Consider the following 24,395-nt stretch of genomic DNA (forward strand, 5'->3'; position numbering starts at 1 on the left):
GGAATCTGAGGGAGCTGGAGTGCCTTGTGGGCAGGGAACATATCTATCATCTCTATTGTATAATTCTTTCTCAAGCACCTAGTATACAGCGCTTAGCACACTCATGGCTCAGTGGAAAGAGCACGGACTTGGGAGTCAAAGGTCAAGGGTTCGAATCCCACTCCGCCACTTGTCTGCTGTGTGACCTTGGGCAAGCCACTTTTCTGTGCCTCAGTTGCCTCATCTGTAAAATGGGGATGAAGACTGGGAGCCCCACGTGGGACAACCTGATCACCTTGTATCCCCCCAGCGTTTAGAACAGTGCTTCTCACATAGTAAGCACTTAACAAATGCCATTACTATTATTATTATTATCAGGCAGAATGCTACAACTAACTGCTTGACCAGCCCAGGCCCCAGACTTTCAGGACATCAACTGAACCATTCCTGACTGCAGCTTGCTCCGGGGACTCACCCAGCTAAATCAGCCATCATCCTGGACTGAGCTTCTGTCCAAATTGAGATTCCGGCCTCAGTTTTTTCCCCGCAGGAAGGCCGGTCTCACAGTTAAGCCTAATAAGTAAATCATAAGACTAAGCCACAGGGCACAGAAACACAGAGCCGGCCCAGTGTGGCGCCAGAAGAGACAAGATCAATTACCTCATAATTTGGAGCGCTGGTTCCTTCGGCAAATGTGGGAGCCCCGGGCTCTGGTTACAATTATATGCAGCAAATGAGGCATTGGGTGGAAACTGCTCTTAGCTGCAGGCTCTTCGGAGGAACCCCCGCCTTGTGACATGTGAACTACCTCCAGACTTGGGCTCCCCTGAAAAGAAAGCAGGCCAAACCACATCTTAGATTTTGAGAGCCTACTCAGCTACCCATGGCATTGCTTAGGAGGTCCCAAAAAGAATCATGTCCCCAACAGAATCCCCTCCATTTCAGGAGGGAGATTTTGTGCTCCAGTAGAGTGAACGGTGTGCCTGCTTGATTTTGTTTTTTCTCCTGGGCCCTTAACTGCTGCTACAGCAGTTCCAGACCTGGCTAAGGGCATGGAGAGCACTTTATTGTGGCTAGAAAATCTCTCACTGCTGAGAGCCCACCATGGGAGCAGTGAAGGAAGTCTTTAGGAACAGTTCTCAACTCAGAAGTTGATGTGGTATTCCTCATGGATGAGAGCTAAGCCTCATGCATTAAGAATTCCAAAAAGCAGGGGCTAGAAATTCTCACTCTAAATTCTAGTTATCTTCAAAAAGGTACCAGTAGAGTGGCTTAGTGGCAAGAGCACAGGCTTGGGAGTCGGAGGTCATGGGTTCCCGGCTCTGCCGCTTGTCTGCTGTGTGACTTTGGGCAAGTCGCTTAACTTCTCTGTGCCTCAGTTACCTCATCTGGAAAATGGGGATTAAAACTGTCAGCCCCGTTTGGGACAACCTGATTACCTTGTATCTACCCCAGCACTTCAAGCAGTGCATAGTAAGTGCTTAACAAATACCATAAGTATTATTATTTAAAAGCCCTATATCAAAATCATACTTCCAAAAGCTTTCTTTGCCTAAGTTCTCATTTCCTCTATTTACTTGTGCATTTTGATCTTTACCCCCTGAGCACTTGCTATTCCTGGCTTCTAAACCCAGCTCTACCACATGTCTGTGCTGTGCATTTAGTAGACGCTCAATAAATACGTTTGAATGATTGAACAATGTCTGCTGTGTGACCGTGGGCAAGTCACTAAATTTCTCTGGACCTCAGTTACCTCATCTGTAAAATGAAGATTGAGCGTGAGTCCCATCTTTGACAGGGACTGTATCCAACCTGATTAACTTTTATCTATCCCAGCACTTAGAACAGTGCTTGGCACATAGTAGGTTCTTAACAAGTACCATCATTATTATATTCACCCCATTCCCCAAGCATTTTTGTATCTATCCATTTTCCGTAGCTGTAATTTATTTGAAGACTGTACCTCCCTCAGCTTCTCCTTGGCAGGGATCATGTCTACCAACTCTATTGAATTGTACTCTCCCAAGAACCTTGTATGATGATGATGGCATTTGTTAAGCGCTTACTATGTGTGAAGCACTGTTCTAAGCACTGGATAGAACGTGGACCACAGTGAACACTCAATAAACACTACTGATTGATTTTTTTTAAAAGCCACAATTTTCATTATAATAGACCTCATTAAATGTATTTGATTACAAGAGAACTGCTGATTCAAGGAATCTACCAGGAGTTTTCATTCATTCAATCATATTTATTGAGCACTTACTAAGCGCTTGGGAAGTACAAGTCAGCAACATATAGAGACGGTCCTTACCCAACAACGGGCTCATATAACATTCCAGTTGTTCGATCTTGGAGGTAGATCCATTGTTTCCCTTCAAGATATATATCAAGTCTGTGAAGGAGGTTGGGCCAGGATTCCTCAAGGGAAAAATCCCAACTAATGTGCCTTTTATTTAACCATGTAGTTTAATTTTACAATGGGGACTTGGAGGGAACTTGAAACTGCAGAATGCACCTGGAGCTTTAATCTCTGCCTGACTTTTAGATCCTGCAGGCCACTGATGATTTTCTCCTGTCTTGGGCCTTAACATTGGTAAACCCATCTCCCCAGGAGACTGGGCATCAATGGGAGACTGGCTCTGTCCCATGAGGAGTAATTGTAATAGTAGTTCATTCATTCATTTGAACTTATTGAGCACTTTACTGTGTGCAGAGCACTGTACTAAGTGCTTGGGAGAGTACAATATACCAGTAAACAGACACCTTCCCTGCCCACAATGAGCTTACAGTCTAGAGGGGGGAGACAGACATTAATATAAACAAATAAATTACAGATAAGTACATAAGTACTGTGGGGCTGGGAGGGGGGATGAATAAAGGAAGCAAATCAAGGTGAAGCAGAAGAGAGGGGAAGAGGAAAGGAGGGCTTAGACAGCGGAAGCCTGTTGGAGGAGATGTATTTTCCATTAGTCCTTGAAGGAGGGGAGAGTAATTGACAAATTAGAGGAGGGAGAGCTTTCCTAGTAGTAGTAGTATGTGTTAAGCTCTTAGTGTGTGTAGAGAGGGTGGTTGTTAACTCTCGAAGCTTTCCCTTCTCTGATGTTAAATTTGCTTCTTTGGCCCCTAATTTCCCTGCCCTGCACCACTTGAAGGCCCTCTGTCTTTTTGTTTTACTTTTTTGTTTTTATGGCATTAATTGCTTACTATGGGCAGGCACTGCTTGTTTGTTTTGTTTTCCATTTTATCTGTTAAGTGCTTACTATGCGCCAGGCACTGTTCTAAGTGCTGGGGTAGATACAAGGTAATCAGATTGGATACAGTTCTTGTCCCAGATGGGGCTCACAGTCTTAATCCCCATTTTGCAGATGCGGTAACTGAGGCACAGAGAAGTGACTTGCCCAGAGTCACACAGCGGACAAATGGCGGAGGTGGGATTAGAACTCAGGACCTTCTGACCCCCAGGCTCGTGCTCTATCCATTATACTAAGCTGCAGAGAATGAACACAGATGCGCGATTGGAACCCAGGTCCTTCTGACTTCTAGGCCTGTAGGGCCTGTTGCTTCTCCGATCATCCTGGCCCCTGAAACTGTGGGAAGGGAGAAGCCTTCTTCCACCTCCTCCCTCCTCCCTAGGTCCAGCCCAGAAGCAGCATGGAGGCTCCGACTGGGGTCACAGTCCCCATTCACCAGCCTCTCTTGAGGGCTTACCAGCTGGTGGAAGGGGCTATCAGCAGCCGTTCTGGCAAAATCATCATAAATGTAGTCCCACCCTCCTGCCCCAAAGAGTCACGGTTAGGTTGACAAGCTCCAAGTGTACGCCCAGCTTGGTACTGAGTCCAGCCCTGAGGATCTCGCAGCCAGATCGAAAATGAGCCCAGGCCAACCCAGAAGCCGATCCCCATTGGAGATGGTTCATGGGGCAGACCAGGGCCTTCAAAGATTTGAGTTGGAGAGGGAGGGTGTAGGGCAGAATGCCAGTCATGGAGGGAAGAAGAAAAGGAGGAGGAGAGGACAGAAGGGAAGAAAGGAGTGTAGAAGAAAGGGGAGATTGGGTGCAGGGAGAGGAAGGGGAAATGAGGAGTGGGAGACCCACAGGGTGTGAATATTTCATACTATTTCATCTTATACTCTACCTTCTTTTCATCCTTGGGTGACACACACACACTTTCTCACTCTCTCTCTCTCTTCCCCCTCCTTCCCCTCCCACCCCGGTCTACCTCTTTCCCCTCCAAACCCTCAGGCATCCGTGTTTAAAGTCTTGTAAGGAGATAAATGGGACTTATGCAATGCACATATCGGCACATTGCATAGTGCACCTTACAAGAAGTGATGGTGCTCAGATGTTCGTGATAGAATATCATTCTGCGTTAGTCTGAAATGGCCTTTCTAAGGTAATCCATCACGTCCACAGCACAATAACCCTGTTGGTAATAGCTGTTGTCACAAGATTAACAGCTTGCTTACTAATCTGTAGACAGGCTCTATTCTGGTAATCAGGCAATGATTTAACAAGAAAAAGGATCCGGGGTGTTAGCTGCATTTCAGCATTGCATTCCTTTTATTTTCTTTAATAGTAGATACTTAAAGAAAATGAACACATATTGTACCAGATAATTCATAGCTATACTGAAGGCTGTAGCAGTTTGTATAGGAAATCTTTACTGCCACTCGGTGTTAAAACAGGATGGATTAAACTCCTCACACAACTCTAGAATTGAAATTAGACCTAGCATATTCAGTTTTGTTCTGCTGTGGAGTCACTGTAGAGGAAAACAAGGAGAGAGGTAGTATCCCTCTGGAATGTTACCAATGGTAGAATCATTGCTTCCAGGTGCCAAGAGCTTTAGGGCAGACTGAGATGTTACTGAAGGGTCAGAAAAAGTGGGCTTTGGTCCATCTGGTGTATTTTATCCCTCACTCAGACTCACAGGCCCCATTGAAGCGCCAGGGTGAGTCTCACACCGAGTGATGTAGACCTGAAATGAACAATGGGCAGGAAAGAAATATTCCCGTCAAACTCCTAAGTCTAGCACAAAGGGGACATCCTTGAGCTAAATGTTTGATGAGATCAAAGTGATGTCAGATGTTAGTTAAGTCACGGATCATCCGCAAAATCCCGGAGCCACAGTTCTACAGAACTAGAATAAAACCAGTGGAACATATATTGACACTTCATTCAATCCACCAATGGTCTTTATTGAGCACCTGAGGAAGAAGTACTCTCCCAAGTGCTTCATACAGTGCAACAAAAGCAAGACCTTTGTTCCTTGTCCTCAGGTCCATCCTGGTGCCCACATAGACTTTTAGGCCTAATGTGGCTCAGAGGCTACTCTCTAACCTCCACTCAGGATCTCTGAAGCTGATGCCTTAGACAGGCCTCCACAAGACCTGAAAGTGAACTTGTTTAACCATTAGCAAAATCAACGGCCGAAAGGGTTTGGGGTTAAAGGTAGTAAAGGGAGAGAGTTTGAGGATTGAGTGGCTAGCTCTTCATGGGCGCTGTTTAAAGTTTGGATGCCTTGTTGCTTTATTGTTAGCTTAATTGCTGATGATTGGCTATTGGGCTAAAAATGTATTACATTTTTTTTCAAGGAAGTGCTTCAAGGAAAATCAGTTGCCAGGTTATAATTCTTCAGATTACAAGCTCATTGCGGGCAGGGAATATGTTTGCCAACTCTGTTGTACACTGCTCTGCACATAGTAAGCACTCAAATACCATTGAAGATGATGATGATGAGTCTCTCCAATACATGAACTGGGCCTCCCCCTGGGAAGAAGCACAGCCCTGGGGCTCAGGACTATCTGAGCTGCTGCCCTGTTATGGCCACCTTTCCTATACGAAGTGCTTAGCCCTGTACTCCATCCTTTCCTCACCTCCCATCCCTGGCCCTGTTTGTTCGGTCAGTCAACGGCATTTATTGAGGGAATACCATGTACAGAACCTTGGACCAAGCACTTGCGGAAGTAAAAGACGAGAGAATTGGAAGAGATGATCCCTGCCCACTGGAACTCAATAAATACTATTGACTGAGTGATGGTCCAGGAGAGCCTTATTCTGTCACTCTCACCAGGCCTTTGCTTAAGTTCTGTAGAAGACATATTCTCCTAGAAAGAAAAAAAACAAAACAAGTTGTCAAAGGTCACTAGGAAGATGTGACATTGACCTGCATTTTCATTTCCAAGTCCCAGAGGAGCTGGAGAAGCCATTCTCTCACTAAAGTCTGAAAACAGAAGGGGATTGTCAATCAGTCAATTAATCAATGGTATTTATTGAGTGCTTAGTCTGTGCAGAGCAATGTATGGTGCTTGGGAGAGTACAATACAACAGGGTTGGTAGGTATATTGGATAACACACCTTGGATCTTAGATTCTTCCTGCCACTGGCAAGCCCAGCTTCCCGAGGAGAAGCTCCAGAGCCCAGGACAGGGGAGCGGCCAGTTTGTGGAATGCAAAGACACCCCTCCTTGGCCCCCTGTAGCCGGGAAGCCACTCTAGACCTGATCCTTTGGGCTTGGTTCTTTTCATCTGGAATGGAAAATCTCTAGTAGCAGGGTGAAAATGAGACTGTTAGCAATGCTCTCTTTCCTTGCTGAAGTGGAACGTTTTCATTAAGTTTAATTTGATGGTTTTGCTCTCGTGGACATGGAAAGATATTTCAGTCCACTCTCAATTTGATTCTGGGATGGTTTATTGAGAAGTCAGTCAATCACTGCTTTGTGTGCAGTGTACAATATAACAGAGTTGACAGATACATTCCCTGTCCACAACGAGCATACAGTGTAGATTAATCAGGCTCTCCGTTTCTCCTCCTCCCTCCCATTCCCAGCCTCCTGACCCTACTTCATCCCAGAATGGGCGAGAATGGAGAAACATCTCAAAGAATAAGACTACTTGTTCACTTTTGGTGAGGTATGTGGGTGAAAATTTGGGATAAAATGAGGCTTGGAAACGACCTGTGGATCTACTATGTCTATGCAACTCCTTCTCCCCAGGCCTCAGAGGACCAAGAGTTGGCCACATCACTGAACCCTCACTGGGAAACCAGAACTCCTGGCTCCTTCCCAGCTCATCTTCCTGAGAGCCAGGACCTCTCCCATCACCTCACTCTCTGCCAACAGGTCACAAGTAGCCTGACTTCAACTAAGAGACCCTCTTTTTGTTAGGTGCTTAATATGTGCCAAGCACAAAGCGCTGGGGTAGATACAAAATTATCAGTTTGGTCACAGTCCATGTCCCGCATAGAGCTGAACCTTAATTTCCCATTCTACAGATGAGGAAAGAGGGACAGAGAAGTTAAGTGACTTTCCCAAGGTCACACGGCTGAGGAGTGGTGGAGCTGAGATTAGAACACAGGTCCTCTGATGTTCAGGCTCTTTCCACCACACTGCTTCTCTTTGCTGCCTGGTTTGGGGGTCTATGCCAACCTCACCCTGTCCTTGGCTCCAACCCCCTTCTGGGGCAGCTCTGCAGCCGGTGCCGATGGGATCCGGCCCAGTGAGGGGCTGATCGGGGAGCTGCAGGACCAAATTCCGGCTGCCAAATGGGCCTTCCCCCTTGGACCCTGAGGGTATTTTGTGACAGGATCCCTATGCCCCAACTACAGGTGCCCAAATCTGGCTCAGGATCACCACTCAGGAGAGATGAATGCCTGCTGAAGCCAACAAGAATGAGCGCAGAGGGAGCACGGTCAGCCCTCTGACGCGGTGCCGAGACAAGTTTCCCTGTGGAAACCCGAACCTAGTTGCTGCTGAAAACAGAGGGAGCAGAGGAGCTGGGAACATCATGTTCCTGCAGTTCATCTGGTACAGTCTACCCGTGACCTCGTAGAGGGGGAGTAACAACAAGTGCCCAGAGATATGTTTGAGGCAAGGATCCTGGAGTCTAGGAGTGCAGCTCTTCTTCTCCTGCAACAGGAGCCAGAGAAGAAAATGGCATCATAACTTGGTTACTGCTCGGTTTCTAAAAACATCTTCATATTTACAGAGTTTCCATTCTTTAAAAAAAACTTGGTCAGGTTGAGTATTTTTGTTAAATATAAGTCTCTGGTCTGTTTCAGTATACAAACTATACTTAGCAGGGTAATTACTTAAGGTGCCTCAGAAGTGTGAGTAAAAAGAGATCCAGGACTGGCTCATGGGATTTATCAGTTTGCAAAGGAGATAGGTTTCTCTACAGAGATCTCTGCCAGCAAAGAATGCCGAAGGAGAAGGGACTGTTTCCTATTTGTGCTTGCTGGGATTGGGTCTTCTACCTCTATAGTATTCTACCAAGTGCTTAGTACAGTGCGCTGAACATGGTAGATGCTCAATTAATACTTATGCTTGACTGACTGAAATAGGGAGCCTGAGGTCCCAAAGCCCATGGAAGGCAGTAACCTTCCTCCCAAAACAAACGTGCAAACCCCGTCTACCACTGCAGTGGGTCTCCCTTTGTGGACCGGCCCTCTGCTACCTCCCCTCACCCAACCACCAAGATCCCAGTGGAAAGACCCCAAGTAAGCTCATGTGCCCAGGAAAGGGCATTACCCCGCTCAACTCCCCTTAGCTAACCTCTTGTATCCTGCTTGCCTCTGGGCCTGCTCTGTTCACTTTCATGGGCTTCTTCCAACCAGCTGAGCCAGTGAGCATCTACCTTGGGTGGAGGAGCAGCAGACCAGTGATGCCACACAGCGATTCACCCCCTGGGTTGTCCATTGGTTTGGGCCTCTGGAACATGGGGATATTAGAGAAAGACCCAAAGTGACAGGCAAGGAGCTAGGTTAGAATGGCAAGCTGATCTGCTGAAACACTTTGGCTTAGATTCCAATTTCTGATTAAACCAGATGAAACTTCCACAGATCTGGCTAAGCTATGATATGTCTGGGAAAAGGCTCTCTGGCCTTGCTTTGTCTTAGGTGAGCTGGGGGAGAATTTATCTACTAAAGGTAAATCTCTGGGCTCCCTTTCTTTGAACCTGGCAAACGAGGTAGAACTCGCTCCTTTCAGTGGGCCACCTTCTCTCCCATGAGGAGAAGACGGTCTGAAAAAAGGAATGAGGGCCCAACATCTGCCGACTTCGCACGCTGGGGTTTTTGGACAATAGTCTCCCTCCCGGAGACCCGTGTTCAGGGCAGGTGATAGAGGTTAAAGGCTGAGTTGTTAAGGCAATTTGAGAAACTGGGATCCCTTGAAGGGTTTTGCTAACCCTAAGGCATCGGAAGAGGGCCCGAGACTTGGTGCCTGCCTTTCAGCAAAAGGCATCGAGGGGTACCTCCCACTTGACCAGGAGAAGATGGCTCAACAGGGGGCCGGTGAGCCATTCCGCAGCCCACCATTGCTTGCTCCCAGCCCTTTGTCAAGAAGCAGAGCTGTGAATGCTGGGCCAGATGGGGCCAGGGGCCACGCCGGACCCCCTCACCACCTCTCCTTCTGATAGGCTTCGGTCTGCACAATGTCGTTGGGGCGCTCTCCGATGCAGGCCCCATTGATCTCGCCCAGCTTGTTGTCGGGCAGGTCCTCGGGTTTGGAGCAGAGTTTAAGGGCCCGGGAGATGAAGACGTCCAAGTCGAACTGAGGGTCAGTGGCGTGGTTCGCCTCCTTGGGAGCCCGATGGTGGTTGGGGGAGGTGGGCAGACTCTGTTCCTGGATCTCGGGGAGAGGTGCGGGGCACTCCAGCCCTGCCTGGGTGCTTTTCACCCACTGGGCGATCTCCAGGAAGAGATTGGATGGCTCTTCCTCCAAGGCCAGCTCGGCGGCAGGGGCGATGGATGCCTTTTTCCAGTGGGACAAGTCTAAGATGAGCTTGGGCTCAGAGTAGTGATGGGGCTTGTTGTCCCTCCACAGCAGCTTGTCCAGGTAGGAGGGCGAGCCGACCTTGTAGTCGCAGGACCTCCCATAGTCCGCTTCAAATGCCCGGTCCATGGACGAGTGGGACTGGTCCAGGAATCGTTCCGAACTGCTCTGGGAATACTTCCGTGGATCCACCTGGGCCTCTTCTGCGATGGATTCGGAGCCCGCGCGGGGATCCCGCTGCACCTCGCTGGTGGCCTGGTATCGATCGTGTCTCCATTCCAGGTCTGAAGACAGACTAATGTGATACCTGAGGAGAGACAGAGGAAGGCAGACAGGGTCAAAATGTGGGCCGATTCCTCACATGGGGAGCCCTACCTGATTGTCTTATATCTACTCCTAGCACTAAGCCAAGAGCTTGGCACATAGTAAGTGCTTCATCAGTGCTACTATTATTAAGGAACCCTGTGGCTTCTCGGCCTTTTGGGTAGCTATAGATCTTTTATTTCCCTTCCATCCCAAGAAAGGGAAGGGTATGCATAGTACCTGTCTGGTGTCTCTCATGAGAATGTGACCTCCTGAGGACAGGGGAGGTACCTGTTCTCCCTGTGGAACCATCCCTGGCCAGTGCGCCGGGGAAATAAAACTCTCATTTGAGCCACACAAAATGTTAAAGGCTCAGGATCCATTGCCTTTTTTTTTTACCAGCATTTAAGTGCTTATTATATATCAAGCACTGTTCTAAGCACTGGGGTAGATACAAGTTAAACAGGTTAGACCGAGTCCCTGTCCCACATGGGGCTCACAGTTTAAGGATGAGGGAGAACAGGTTTTTAATCCCCATTGCCCAGTTGAGGAGACTGAGGCACAGAGAAGTGAAGTGACTTGCCTAAGGTCAAACGGCAGACCAGGTTCTTTGCATCCCAGGCCCGGGCTTTGTCCAATAGGCCATGTGGTGTTGCTGACCTTGGCTCCCCAGACTTTCCAGGTGCCCTGGTCATTCTGGTGCCAAGGAGGGGCAGAGACACCTATCTGACCCAGCAGGAAGCCCTTTTTTACTTACTGTGTGCACAGCACTGTACTAAGTGCTTCATAGGGTACAGCACAACAATATAGCAGACATATTCCCTGCCCACAATGAGCTTACCTGCCAAACAACCCTGCCCCACCCACCCTTCTCATCTCTAGTGAGCTCTGTGTTCTTCTCTGTGTGGGCCACTCCCTCTGCTTCCCCCCTGAGCCTCAGCCATGATCCCTGCCTCACTGTTCATCAATCGTATTTATTGAGCGCTATGTGCAGAGCACTGTACTAAGCGCTTGGGAAGTACAAATTGGCAACATATAGAGACAGTCCCTACCCAACAGTGGGCTCACAGTCTAAAAGACAGTGGGCTCACAGTCTAAAAGATTGTTCTCACTGAGCTCAGTGTGGGGGCAATAAGATGGGACCCAGCCCATCAGCCTCCAGCTCACAAGGAGAGGCAATTTTAGGAGAGTAAATCTTTTGTCAAGAGGCTTTAATTAACTCTGTTGCTCTATACAACCCATCTCCCTCTCTCCAATTTCCAACTGGACTGGGCTGGGAGCAAAATCACAGCTCCAGAGGAATCCCATCCCCTGTGGCTGACATGGCCCAGACTCCACTAGGTCAGAGCCTGGGGACACAGTGAGCACCTGTCTGACCCTCCCCTAGATTCTGTAACAGGAGCTGTCACATGTAAGGTTAATAAGGCCAAACTTGAGACTTTGAATCTCTCTTCTGGTTTGCTGCACCACCGATCCATTAAACACACCCATGGCACAACCATTCTCCAATAATTTTAGAACTAAGGGAGACTCGTGGAGGAGGAGAAGCACTAATGCCAACATGGGGATCTAGAGCACCTGGCTGCAGAAGACCTCCAAGCCCTTTCATTATTATTATGACATTTGTTAAGCACTTACTATGTGTCAAGCACTCTTCTGAGTGTTGCGATAGAAACAAATCAATCAGGTTGGACACAGGCCCTGTGGAACATGGGACTCCCAGTCCAACCAGGAAGGAGACTAGGCAATGAATTCCCATTTACACTTGAGGAAACTGGGGACAGGAGAAGTGAAGTGACTTGCCCAAGGTCATTCAACAAACAAGGGGCTGAGATGGGCTTCGAACCTAGGTCCTCCAACTGCCAGGCTAGGGATCTTTCTACTAGGTCATGCTGCTTTCATATCTCCTCAGAGCATCCTTAAAAGAGGGACAGACCCTATTGTTGGGGAAATCAAAACACTGAGAGGTTAAGTGGTCCGCCCCAGATCACGAAGCACGTCACCGGCTCATTAGAGACTAGGTTTCAGGTCTCCTGAGTACCAGGCTCCTTGCAAACTTCCCAGCAAGCATACCCATAATATTGTTGATGTGACTAGTAGTCTTCAAACCCTTGACATGGAATGTGATGCTGACATAAATCAATCAATCAATCAATCATATGCATTGAACGCTTACTGTGTGCAGAGCACTGTACTAAGCGCTTGGGAAGTACAAGTTGGCAACATATAGAGACAGCCCCTACCCAACAGTGGGCTCACAGTCTAGAAGGGGGAGACAGAGAACAAAACCAAACATATTAACAAAATAAAACAAATACAATAGATAAGTACAAGTAAAATGAATAGAGTAATAAATATGTACAAACATATATACATATATACAGGTGCCTCGGGGAAGGGAAGGATGCCAATCAAGCCCTTGGTGGCCACTCCCTTTTCCTAGGTATTAGAACAAGCTACCTGTATGTTCCCTGAAAATTTGAGGGAAAATAATTAAACCAAACCGTATCAGAAGCCTTCAATAGCGCACCTGTCCCAGTTGGACAGCTGGCTCTGATTGGCCGCCATCAGCAGGATATCGTCAATCTCGTCCTCGATGCGGAATGGGTGCTGGGAGATGGGCTCGTCCTCGGGGCAGGCGTAAGAGCTCATATAAGGGTGCTGCAGCCCCAGCTCGGCTGTTAAGCGGTCCATGGGGTTAAAGGTGAGGATCTTCTCCAGGAAATCAATAGCTACATGGGGAGGGAGAAGCAAAGACCCAGAAATCATTCATTTCCCCGATTCCAAGCTCCAGGAAGACCAAATGCCCCCCCTGGGAACAGTAACGAGAGCTAATTGACAGTCTCGCTACCCGCAACCCCAGCAACACAGCCCACAGGGACCAAGACACAGCTCGTGCTCCACATATTTATTTCACCTACTCTTGTTGTAAATATTTTATGTTTGTTGCTCTTTGTGTCACTTTTTTAGTCTGTACTTCCCAAGTGCCTGCTTTAATGCACTGCACCAAGAAGGGACTCAATAAATTCTCCTACTACTATCACCTCTACTCTTTATGGTATTTGTTAAGCGCTTACTCTGTGCCAGGCACTGTTTTAAAAGCTGGGGTAGATACAAGATAATCTGGTTGGACACGGTTCATATCCCACCTGGCACTCACAGTCTTAAGCCCCATTTTACAGATGAGGGAACTGAGGCAAAGAGGAGTGAAATGACTTACCCAAGGTCCTAGAGCAGGCAAGGGACAGAGCCGGGATTGGAACCCAGGTCCTTCTGAGTCCCAGGCCCGTGCTCTAACCATTAAGCAATGCTACTTCTCAACCAGACTGTGACTGTGAACACCCTTCTTGACTGTGAGCCCATTGTTGGGTAGGGACCTTCTCTATATGTTGCAAACTTGTACTTCCCAAGCGCTTAGTACAGTGCTCTGCACACAGTAAGCACTCAATAAATGCGATTGAATGAATGACTGAATGAACTAGTACTTTGTTGTGCTCAGCGACTTCCAGTTGGGCCAAGAGAGTCTGGGGCCTGGTTCCTCCATTTTTCTGAAACTCTCTCCCATTCCCACCACCATTGAAAAGCATTACACAGCACGTATCTTTAAATTATATGTAATAAATTATTTATATTAGCATCTGTCTCCCCCTCAGACCGTCAGCTCATTACGGGTGGGAAATCCATCTGGTAATTCTGTTGTACCATACTCTCCCAAGTGCTTAGTACAGTGCTCTGATCATATTAAGTACTCAGTAAATACCACTGATTGATTGATTGCCCCTTGGGTCAAATTATTTCTTTACCTGTGTGCCTAGAGAAGTCCTGGAAGTAACAGAGCCTGGGTAATCCCAGGCAGAATGGGGCCCATGGCAATAAGATCCAGTGGGAGCTGAGATCCTGGTGACCAGATTTCTGACTCCATTTAAATCATTAGGCAGATCATAGTCTCATCCTTGGGGAAAAGAAGACACATACCCAAGTGCATTCCAACTTCTGTGTACTTTCTGAGGAGAAAGTTGGACTGTGGGGGTGGGGAGGAAAGAGGCTTGAACCCTTCTTCATTGTTAAGATTCTTTTGTTGCTTGTGCTGACTTCCACATGCAGCCTTCTGGCATCCACTGAGGCTGCTGCAGTGTTGCAGCACAACAAAAGTTTCAGGTGTTGAAAGGAGAGACTCATTGCAGTGACAGCTTGAGTCAGAGGAATGGTCTCCTTTCCCCAAAAAGCTAAAACATCAACTGCAGATCCCTGCTCTAAGAAGGTCAGCAGGGCTGCAATCCCAAGTTTTCAGCAGAGCAGGGTGAGGTTAGGTGGCAGGAAATGTCCTTTGGCCTTTTCAGAGCTGGCTTCCTGGATGCCAAGGCAGTGAAGGGCTTGGCGGGAATATTCTCAAGTCCAACTAGGAGAAGAATTTTCATTTGAGCTCCTGGAGCCAAAGAGCAATAGGAATCCGCCCAAGTATTGCCTCCTTCCATACACTGAGACTGCCCTCTACTCCATGGCCTTCCCAAGGGAGCAGTGACATCAGTTCCCTAATACCTCAGGATTGGCCAGGGGCCCAACAACTTCTCAGACCCCTCTGATAGCTGCCATGGATTCCACTATTTCACTTAGAGGTGGAAAAACTGAGGTTTGAGAATTTTCTCTGGGTCAAACAGCGGGCACAGAGGGAGAAGCAGTGCTTGGGAACCAAGATGCTCTTTGGATATAGCCCCAATTCTCCCACTGATTCAAGAAAGGCTGCATTTGTCTCTGTGGTCTAAACAGTGCCCAGGGTAGTGGGGGAAAAAATCAAACATCCCTCTGAGGTCTAGGTTCAAAATAGCAACCTTGGGAAAGGTCAGGGCTGGGCCTGTGGGCAGAATTGGAGATCTGATTGAAGGACCTCCAGGTTCCTGGATTTTCTGGCCACATCAACTGTCAAACTCAAGCCAACTCAGGCAGTAATAAATGAACATACTGTAGGCTGAGGTGGATCCTCAGGGTACATCATGAAGTCACCTCCCCTTCCCTGGCAAGAAGACAGAAGACCCTGAACTCACATGCTAGGTCCCATAAGACAGTGATCCACCCTCAAGCAGGGCAAAGTCTGATGCCATTCATCCTGGCCAAAGGAATGTTGGATTAATCAAACCATCTAGAAGGTGGTTCCATCCAGCATTTCCCTCAGAATAAATGGGGCTCAGCAAAAGCTAGTTTTTGTTTTTTTTTAAATGACGGATTTAGAAAGAAAAGGTGTGGATTTTTAGGTGGATTACAAGATGGACAACCATCTTACTGCCCCTCTAAGCAGCCCACTGTCACTGGACAGAATGCTGGACAGGAGGAACCATTGTATCTTCTAGACAGTGAGCTTGTTGTTGGGTAGGGACTGTCTCTGTATGTTGCCAAATTGTACTTTCCAAGCGTTTAGTACAGTGCTCTGCACTCATTAAGCACTCAATAAATACAATTGAATGGATGAAGGAATGAGTCTCATTTTACTGAAGAGGACCCTGACGATCAGGGAGCTTAAATGAGTCAGGAGTGGGAGACTAGAACCTAGGCCTCCAAACAACCAGCCAAATTGACTGTGCTGCCCCTGGCTCTCAACTCTTCCCCCCAGCCTTTCCGTTGCAGCAGCTGGCACCCAAGCCTCCTGTCCTTGACCAGAGGTGGGTCCTCAGGGATTGAGGCCTCCAACACCACCAACATGAAATGGACAGGGACCCAGTGGATTAGACCAGAAAATCAATCAGTCAGTCAATCAATGGTATCTACTGAGCACTTGTGTGCAGAGCACTGTACTAAGTGCTTGGGAGAGTCCATGAATACATGCAAAGCAGCATGGCATAGTGGATAAGAGCATGAGCCCGGGAGTCAGGAGGTCATGGGTTCTAATTCTGGCCTGTCCACTTGTCTGCTGTGTGACCTTAGGCAAGTCACTTCACTTCTCTGGGCCTCAGTTACCTCACCTGTAAAATGAGGATTGAGACTGTGAACACACATGGGACAGAGACTGTGTCCAACCTGATTTGCTTGTATCAACCCCAGCGCTCAGTACAGGGTCTGGCACATAGTTAAGCACTTAACAAATACCACCATTATTATTATTATTATTTACAATGCGACCAAATTAGCAGACACATTTCCTACCCATAACAAGCTTACAGTCTAGAGGGAGAGGCCCTGTTCACCTAGGCCCAGGGCAACAGTGAGCAAAGGTGTCCATCTGGGAAGGTAGATTCTCCCTGGAATCAGGACCCATTGACAGTACCTTCGCTGTTCACTTGAGGAAGCAGCTTCCGCAGTGGTTTCTTCACTTCCCAGGTGCAGTTGATGAAGGAAGGCATCACTTTGAGGAGTTCATCTTTGTCCTCCTCCCGGATCACAGGGATTGTCTCCAGGATGAGTTGCATCTGTTCCAACTCATGACCTCCTAAGGAAACATAGCCCCCAAATGCTTGGTTATTTCAATGAGGCCGGGAGAGACAAGGAAAGGCAAAGACATGGTCTTAGCTTCCTGGAAGTGATGCAGCCCTGAGAAAGGCCCAGGCTACCAAGTCCTCCGAGGGAGCTGTTTTCCAACATTCACTGTCCCCTAGAAGATAGCCTCAAGATAGCAAGAGCTGATTCCAGCTGGCATCAGGGCAGGCGAAGCCACCAACTCAACTGTGCTTCATTTCTTCATGCTGCATGTGCCAAAAAAACCAAAACCAAGCACGTTCATCTGACTTTCAGAAGTGCAGGCTAGAGATCTGGGCCACAAAAGGCTAATCTGTGACACCCTGGCGACTGCCAGAGTTTCAGACCAAATCAGGTCTCCGGGGTCTCAGAACCCGGGGTTCTGGGACAGTTCTGGGACTGAGCCAGCTCCCCTGGACCTTCCAGCTAGGACAGCCCCAGGGCAGCTAGGGACCAGGCTGGACTTCGTGGAGTTAGATCAGAATCAATCAATCAATCAATCGTATTTATTGAGAGCTTACTGTGTGCAGAGCACTGTACTAAGCCCTTGGGAAGTACAAGTTGGCAACACATAGAGACAGTCCCTACCCAACAGCAGGCTCACAGTCTAGAAGGGGGAGACAGAGAACAAAACCAAACATACTAACAAAATAAAATAAATAGAATAGATATGTACAAGTAAGATAAATAGAGTAATAAATATGTACAAACATATATACATATATACAGGTATATATGCAGTTGACAGGTTAAGTGAAGCGTCGGTGCTCAGTAACCACGAGAAGTGATCTTTGCTGACCATTTCCCAGTTCGCCAATGGCTTCACGGGTATGTACACTCCAGGGCTGTTTCGGCATCTGGGCACTCGTTGACTTTTTATTGCTTTAAAATGCTTCAACAGCTGTAGAAGCAGAACTGTAGGAGCCATTCCCCAACTGTGTCACCTGGTCTCCAGCCATTCTTGAATGTTTCCTCACTTCTCCCAGGGCCAGAATGAGAGGACTTAGGGCTGGGCAAGGGAGAGGAGGCAGATTGAGATCAGTGAAGGAAAGGACCCCAGGGCAACCTAGATACCCTCATGGTGGGCACAGCTCAACAGAGTCTGCTTTGTGTTTATTATTTCTATGACGTTGCCGATTCAGATGGGCAGACTGTAGCCGGGGGAAGTGATGTAGGCAGGCTTTATTAAGTTGCAGTCTGCTTCACTTTAAAGGAAAAGCTAGGGATCCATAACCGCGAGAACAGCAGTCAAGAAAGGCAAACTTCACCTTCGTGCTACCAGTGGAGGCGACTCATCAAACCCCAAAAGTCATTTATGTTGTTCTGCCCTTTAATTCCCATTTTATAGACGCAGAAGCCCAGGCCCTGAAAGGCAAAGTGACTTGACCAAGGTCTCCTTCTCCATTAATTTTTTTTTAGATGACATTTGTTAAGTGCATACTATGTGACAGGCACTGTTCTAAGAGCTGGGGTAGTTGCAAGGTTTTCAGGTTGGACACAGTTCCTGTCCCATATAAGGCTCACAGACAATCTCCATTTTACAGATGAGGTCACTGAGGCACAGAGAAGTTAAGTGATTAGCCCAAGGTCACACAGCAGACAAGCGGCAGAGCCAGGACTAGAACCCAGGTCCTGCTGATTCCCCAGCTCATGCTCTAACCACTAAGCCATGCTGCTTCTCTTATTACATCAAACTCAGCAAGAGAATAATTCTGCCTTCAGCTACCTCAGTGCTTACCACCTCTGCTCTAGCATTAAATCTCCAGATCACCCTCAATTTCCTCGATGTTATGATCCAAGACATTCTGTTTCCCTCCTGTGTCTGATTGGCTTTTTTTTTTTTTGATGGCATTTATTAAGCGCTTACTATGTGCAAATCACTGTTCTAAGCGCTGGTGAGGTTACAAGGTGATCAGGTTGTCCCACAGGGGGCTCACAGTCTTAATCCCCATTTTACAGATGAGGGAACTGAGGCCCAGAGAAGTTAAGTGACCTGCCCAAAGTCACACAGCTGACAATTGGCGGAGCTGGGATTTGAACCCCTGACCTCTGACTCCAAAGCCCAGGCTCTTTCCACTGAGCCATGCTGTTCTGGTTTCTACAAGTCTCTCCATTGCAACATAAATGCCTAGAAAGGCAGGGATCATGTCTTTAATTTCTTTATTTTTTTTAAGATTGTAGTAATAGTAATAGCCATAGTCAATTAAAAGTTTTTATTCATTTTTATAATATTTGTTAAGAGTTTACTATGTGGTACGCACTATACTAAGCGCTGGGGTAGATACAAAAAAATCAGGTTGAACACAGTTCCTGTCCCACAGAAGGCTCACAATCTTAATCCCAGTTTTACAGACGAAGTATCTGAGGCACGGAGAAGTTAAGTGACTTGCTCAAGGTCACACAGCAGACAGATGGTGGAGCTGGTAATCCCAGGCCCTCTGACTCTTAGGCCCATGCTGTTTTCACTAGGCCATGCTGCTTGATGTTGCTATTACTTTCGTTTCCCAAGTGACTAGAACAGTAGGGCCGCAGTAAAAGCCATGGATGATGAAAAACCAATCTTCCTGAGCAACTAGAACTAGAACATGCCCAGTGAGGAGCAGTATCCTAGGTGGTGGGGCACCCGGAGTCCCTCCAACTGCCCTTTACCACCCAAAATAGGGCCCCCAACACCTGCAGGCTCGGGAAAACTTTCTGGATGCAGATATTCATCATCATCATCATCATCATCAATCGTATTTATTGAGCGCTTACCGTGTGCAGAGCACTGTACTAAGCGCTTGGGAAGTACAAGTTGGCAACATATAGAGACAGTCCCTACCCAGCAGTGGGCTCACTGTCTAAAAGGGGGGGACAGAGAACAAAACCAAACATACTAACAAAATAAAATAAATAGAATAGATATGTACAAGTAAAATAAATAAATAAATAAATAAATAAATAGAGTAATAGAGCAATAAATAAATAAATAGAGATATTCAGAAAACTAGAGTCTCCTGGAAGTTCCCTGGCTCCTGGGGCCCTTATCCTGCCCCTTCGACATTTATTCCTTTATGAGATAAAAACTCGTTTTTCCCTCGGGCATTGGAAAAAGGGGCACAGGAGAGACCCACCCGGAAGACATGCTCACCCTGACAGCTTACCCTGTCGAGCCTCTGCGGGTTGCTCGCGTGGAGAAACAGTGTGGTTTAGTGGATAGAACACGGGACTGGGAGTCATAAGGTCATGGGTTCTAATTCTGACTCTTCCACATGTCTGCTATGTGACCTTGGGCAAGTCACTCCACTTCTCCGGGCCTCAGTTACCTCATCGGTAAAATGGGGATTAAGAACGTGAGCCGTATGTGGGACAGGGACTGTGTCCAACCTAACTTGAATCTACCCCAGCACTTAGAACAGTGCTTGGCACATACTAAGCACTTAACAAGTACCATAATTATTATTATTATTGTTGGCGTCAGGTCTGCGGCCCAGAGAGGAGGCAGCATTTGTCTTGCGTGTGCTGCTGCGTGCGGTGTCTCAGGAGGGGGATCTTTGGCTGAGGGGATGGTGTCTTGGGCTGGACTGTAAATTCCAGGGGCAGGCTGTTGGACTAGACTGTAAGCTTGTTGTGTGTGGGAAAAGTGTCTGCTTATTGTTATATTGTACTATCCCAAGTGTGTAGTTCAGTGCTCTGCACACAGTAAGCGCTCAGTAAATACAAATGAATGAACAAACAAACTTATGTCCAGAAAGTTTACTCTGCCATCCTCTCGTGCTGTTACTCAGAGTGGGGGCTAACCAGGCCTCACCCATCAGCAGGAACCTCAACTCTAAACCTTGGGGCTGCCAGAGAACCTGGCTTGGCCGAAGTCCTTGGGAGTCAAGCTATCAGCCAGTGGAACCAAGCACTCTTTGCCTGGACAGAGAAAGAGTCTACCTGACCTGAGAAACCCCAGCACTTAGGAGTCCTATCGTCATTTTAGCATGATTAGGTGGGATTGGGATGAATAGACACAGTAAAACAAACAAACCTTTATCAAGGGCTAGGGGCTTAACAGAAACCCCTAGATTCAGTCAGGGTCCCAGCTTGAAAGGTTCACAATCCAAACATCTGGCACAAACTCAGATTCAGTTGAAACTGGGAAAAAGTGGCCACATATTCATGTATGCATCTGGGATCGAAAGATTTTGGTTCAAGCGATCAATCATATTTACTGAGCATTTGCTGGGTGCAGAGCACCATACTAAGTGCTTGGGAGAGTATAATAAGATAGAATTATTAGATAGATTGCAGCTATGGGATAAGACCATGCATGACACATTACTTCACTTGTCTTGTTTTATGCCACTGAGTCGTCTTCGACTCATAGCGACGCCATGGACACATCTCTCCCAGAATGCCCCAACTCCATCTGCAATCATTCTGGTAGTGTATCCATAGAGTTTTCTTGGTAAAAATATGGAAGTGATTTACCATTTCCTCTTTCCACACAGTAACCTTGAGTCTTTGTCCTTGATTCCATCCCATGCTGCTGCTGCCCAGCACATTCCTTCACTAGCGTACATTTAATCAGACTCCCTCCAGGGATGCCTAAGCACCCTACAGTCAAATAGCTCAGGTATTCACAGGCCTCAAGTCTCAGAAGAAGAGGGAAAAAAACCCTCAGACTCCTCACTCTGAGGTCAGCTGGATCACAATACCCTCTCAGCATCTCCTCGGACATTTCAATAGGCCAAATGTCCATTGTCCCAGGAGAAAATCTTCCAAGCATCCTCTACCCAGCATTGTCTCCTGCTAGGTTGCACTCCCCACCTTGATGCCAACCAGATCTCTGACCTGCAGAGTCAAGAATCAGCCCCCCAACTCCCACACTTCCCTGCTGTGTGACTTTGGGCAAGTCACTTCACTTCTTTGTGTCTCAGTTTCCTCATCTGTAGAATGGGGATTAAATAACTGCTCTCCCTCCCTCTTGGACTGTAACCCCCATGTAGGACAGAAACGGTGTCCAATCTATCTTGTATCTAGTCTATAGCTTGTGGTAAAGCAAAGCACTTACATACCATGACTATTTTTATCTTCCAGGCAAAATAAAGTGGAGAACAGAGAGAGTTATTAGGAAAATGTACTTCCCAGTTAGAGTTCCCAAATAATAGAAGCATCTTAGCCTAGTGGAAAGAGAACAGACCTGGGAGATAGAGGACCTGAGTTCTTATCCTGTACTATGTTCTCGCCTGTCCCATCGTTGAACCCCGGCCCATGTCTCCCCCTGGCCTGGAATACCGTCCCTCCACACATCCGCCAAGCTAGCTCTCTTCCTCCCTTCAAAGCCCTACTGAGAGCTCACCTCCTCCAGGAGGGCTTCCCAGACTGAGCCCCCTTTTTCCTCTCCTCCTCCCCAACCCCCCCCACCCTCCTCCTTCCCCTCCCCACAGCATTTGTATATATGTTTGTACAGATCTATTACTCTATTTATTTTACTTGTACATATTTACTATTCTATTTATTTTGTTAATGATGTGCATATAGCTTTATTTCTATTTATTCTGATGACTAGACACCTGTCCACATTTTGTTTTGTTGTCTGTTTCCCCCTTCTAGACTGCGAGCCCGTTGTTGGGTAGGGACCGTCTCTATATGTTGCCAACTTGTACTTCCCAAGTGCTTAGTAGTGCTCTGCACACAGTAAGTGCTCAATAAATACGATTGAATGAATGAATGAATGAATGAATAATCCAAGCTTCACCACTTGTCTGCTTTGTGACCTTGGGCAAGTTACTTAACTTCTCTGGGCTTCAGTTACCTCATCTGTAAAATGGGGATTAAGAGCGTGAGCTGTACACGTGACACGGATTATGTTCAACCATATTATCTAATGTCTAACCCAGCACTTGTATAGTGCCTGGCACATAATAAGTACTTACCAAATTCCATTTGAAAACACTCAAAAAACAACCCTGCTCTAACCTGAATTGTTTAGACTGCTTTATCTTCTACAGCCTGAATTTGCCTTCTCTACTTTGTTTAGATTGCTAGATCCTTAGAGAAAAATATATTAAAGGCTGAAGGCAGATACATTTTTTTTCACTAGGGGCCTAAAAGATACCTTTCATTTTTTTTTAAAAAAAAAGCCTTCCCCTCTGGATGCATGTTCAGAGTTATGAAAGTAATAACCTACAAGGCTGAACCATGTTCTGCAGCCACCAGCCAGAGCCAAACCTTTTCTATTTCTTGAGCCCCAACCAGTACTGCAGTATACTAGGGGACTTCAAGACAAGGAGATAACTACCCAGACAGTGGCTGTGAGCAAAAGTGGGTGAGAGACAATGAAATCAGGACAGAGAGCAGAGTGCCTGGGAGTTGGAGGACCTGGGTTCTAATCTGCCATGTGTTCACTGTGTGACCCTGGGAAAGTCACAACTTCTCTGTGTTTCAATTACACCTGTAAATTGGGGATTAAATCCTACTCCCACCTACTTAGCCTGTGAGCCCCAGGTGGAATGGAAACTATGTCCAAACTGATTCATTTGTATCTACCCCAGTGCTTAGAACAGCACATAGTAAGTATTTAACAAGTACTATTGTTATTATCATTATTATTATTGAGGGGTTCTGCTTCAGTGAGCCACACTTAATAGCATAGTGGCCTGGGAGACGGAAGGTCCTGGGTTCTAATCCTAACTCTGCCACTTGTCTGCTGAGTGACCTTATATCTCCTCATGTATTTTTTTCTCCATCGTAGAGCTGATGAAATCATTATGAGAGTTTATGCTTATCAGAGTTTCACAGAGTTTATAACTCTTCTCTTTAGCAAGGTAAAGATCAAGGAGGGTCACTTGGAGGCTAGCACTGACCGACAGAACAGGGAAGGGGAGAAGGGGCAGGGCCCTGCTGAGAAGAGAAGCAGTGTGGTCTAGAGGAAAAAGCACCGACCTGGGAGCTAGAGGACCAGGGTTCTAATACCGGCTCCGGTACTTATCTGTTGAGTGACCTTTGAGCAAGTCACTTCACTTCTTTGTGCCTCAGTTCCCTCATCTGTAAAATGGAGATTAAGACTGTGAGCCCCATGTGGGGCAGGGATTGCATCTGACCTGATTACCCTGTATCTAACCCAGCGCTTATTACAGTTTCTGGCATATAGTAAGCTGTTAACGAATACCATAAAAAAGGAAAAAAAAACCCTCTTCCAAGTACTTGGGAAGAGCTCCTGTTTGGAGTCTAGCCAGATTGCACATCTCCTTTATTCCTTTGGAATGTTTGGATTAGACTCGGTTTGCACCTTAATACTAGAACACAGATCTCCAGAGTCCGACACACGCTCTTTCCACTAGACCATGCTGCTTCTCACAATTCTCTCTGTGCCTTCTATGACTCTGGAGAAAATGAAAGCCAGAATGCCTTAATTCCAAAGACCCAGATCTCTGAGGATTTTCAGGCCACCTTTAATCTGTTCACCAGAGGGGAGGCCTGTGAGCCTGAAGAGCTTCAGATAGGCTCCCTGCTAAGAAGACTGGGCCACTCATCAAAGTTTCAGAGGTCCTGACCCACCCTCGCCCTCTCTGACCCAGTCAGCCACCCTACATGATGGAAAACAGGACACTTTCCTTGGTGGCTTGCTGCCAGGAATTCTGGGGCAGGCACAGCTTTGGGAACTTGACTTGGAATATTTGGTTCCTAAACACCAACTGGCCACAGAGGGCTGTGCCCAATGGACGCTGTGTCAAACTCCAAGCTTGAAAGATTCCAACCTCACCTTCCTGTTTATTTGGCAGGAAAAGATACCTGTAACAGTCCTGGCTGACAAAACAAACCCTACACAAGGCTGCATGCTTCTCCCCGGGCCAACGGAGCAGACACCACAAAAATACGAACTGGTTCTCAGCACAGGCTATGTCACACTTTACATGCCTCGTC

At 47.1% G+C, this 24,395-nt stretch overlaps 1 protein-coding gene across 1 annotated transcript in view; it reads right to left on the reverse strand.

Moving 5' to 3' along the window:
• Positions 1–7,308: 7,308 nt before the first annotated feature.
• MAPK4 (mitogen-activated protein kinase 4) overlaps positions 7,309–24,395 on the reverse strand; it is an 85,492-nt gene continuing 68,405 nt past the window's right edge. The window contains exons 5-7 of the mRNA XM_038743824.1: positions 16,315–16,476; positions 12,589–12,790; positions 7,309–10,062 (exon numbers count right to left, since the gene is read on the reverse strand). Coding sequence (XP_038599752.1) covers positions 9,378–10,062; positions 12,589–12,790; positions 16,315–16,476 — 1,049 coding nt within the window. The 3' untranslated portion in view covers positions 7,309–9,377. The remainder of the gene's footprint in view (positions 10,063–12,588; positions 12,791–16,314; positions 16,477–24,395) is intronic.

Source organism: Tachyglossus aculeatus, chromosome 3 (genome assembly GCF_015852505.1).
Source record: "Tachyglossus aculeatus isolate mTacAcu1 chromosome 3, mTacAcu1.pri, whole genome shotgun sequence".
NCBI classification, from domain to species: Eukaryota; Metazoa; Chordata; class Mammalia; order Monotremata; family Tachyglossidae; genus Tachyglossus; species Tachyglossus aculeatus.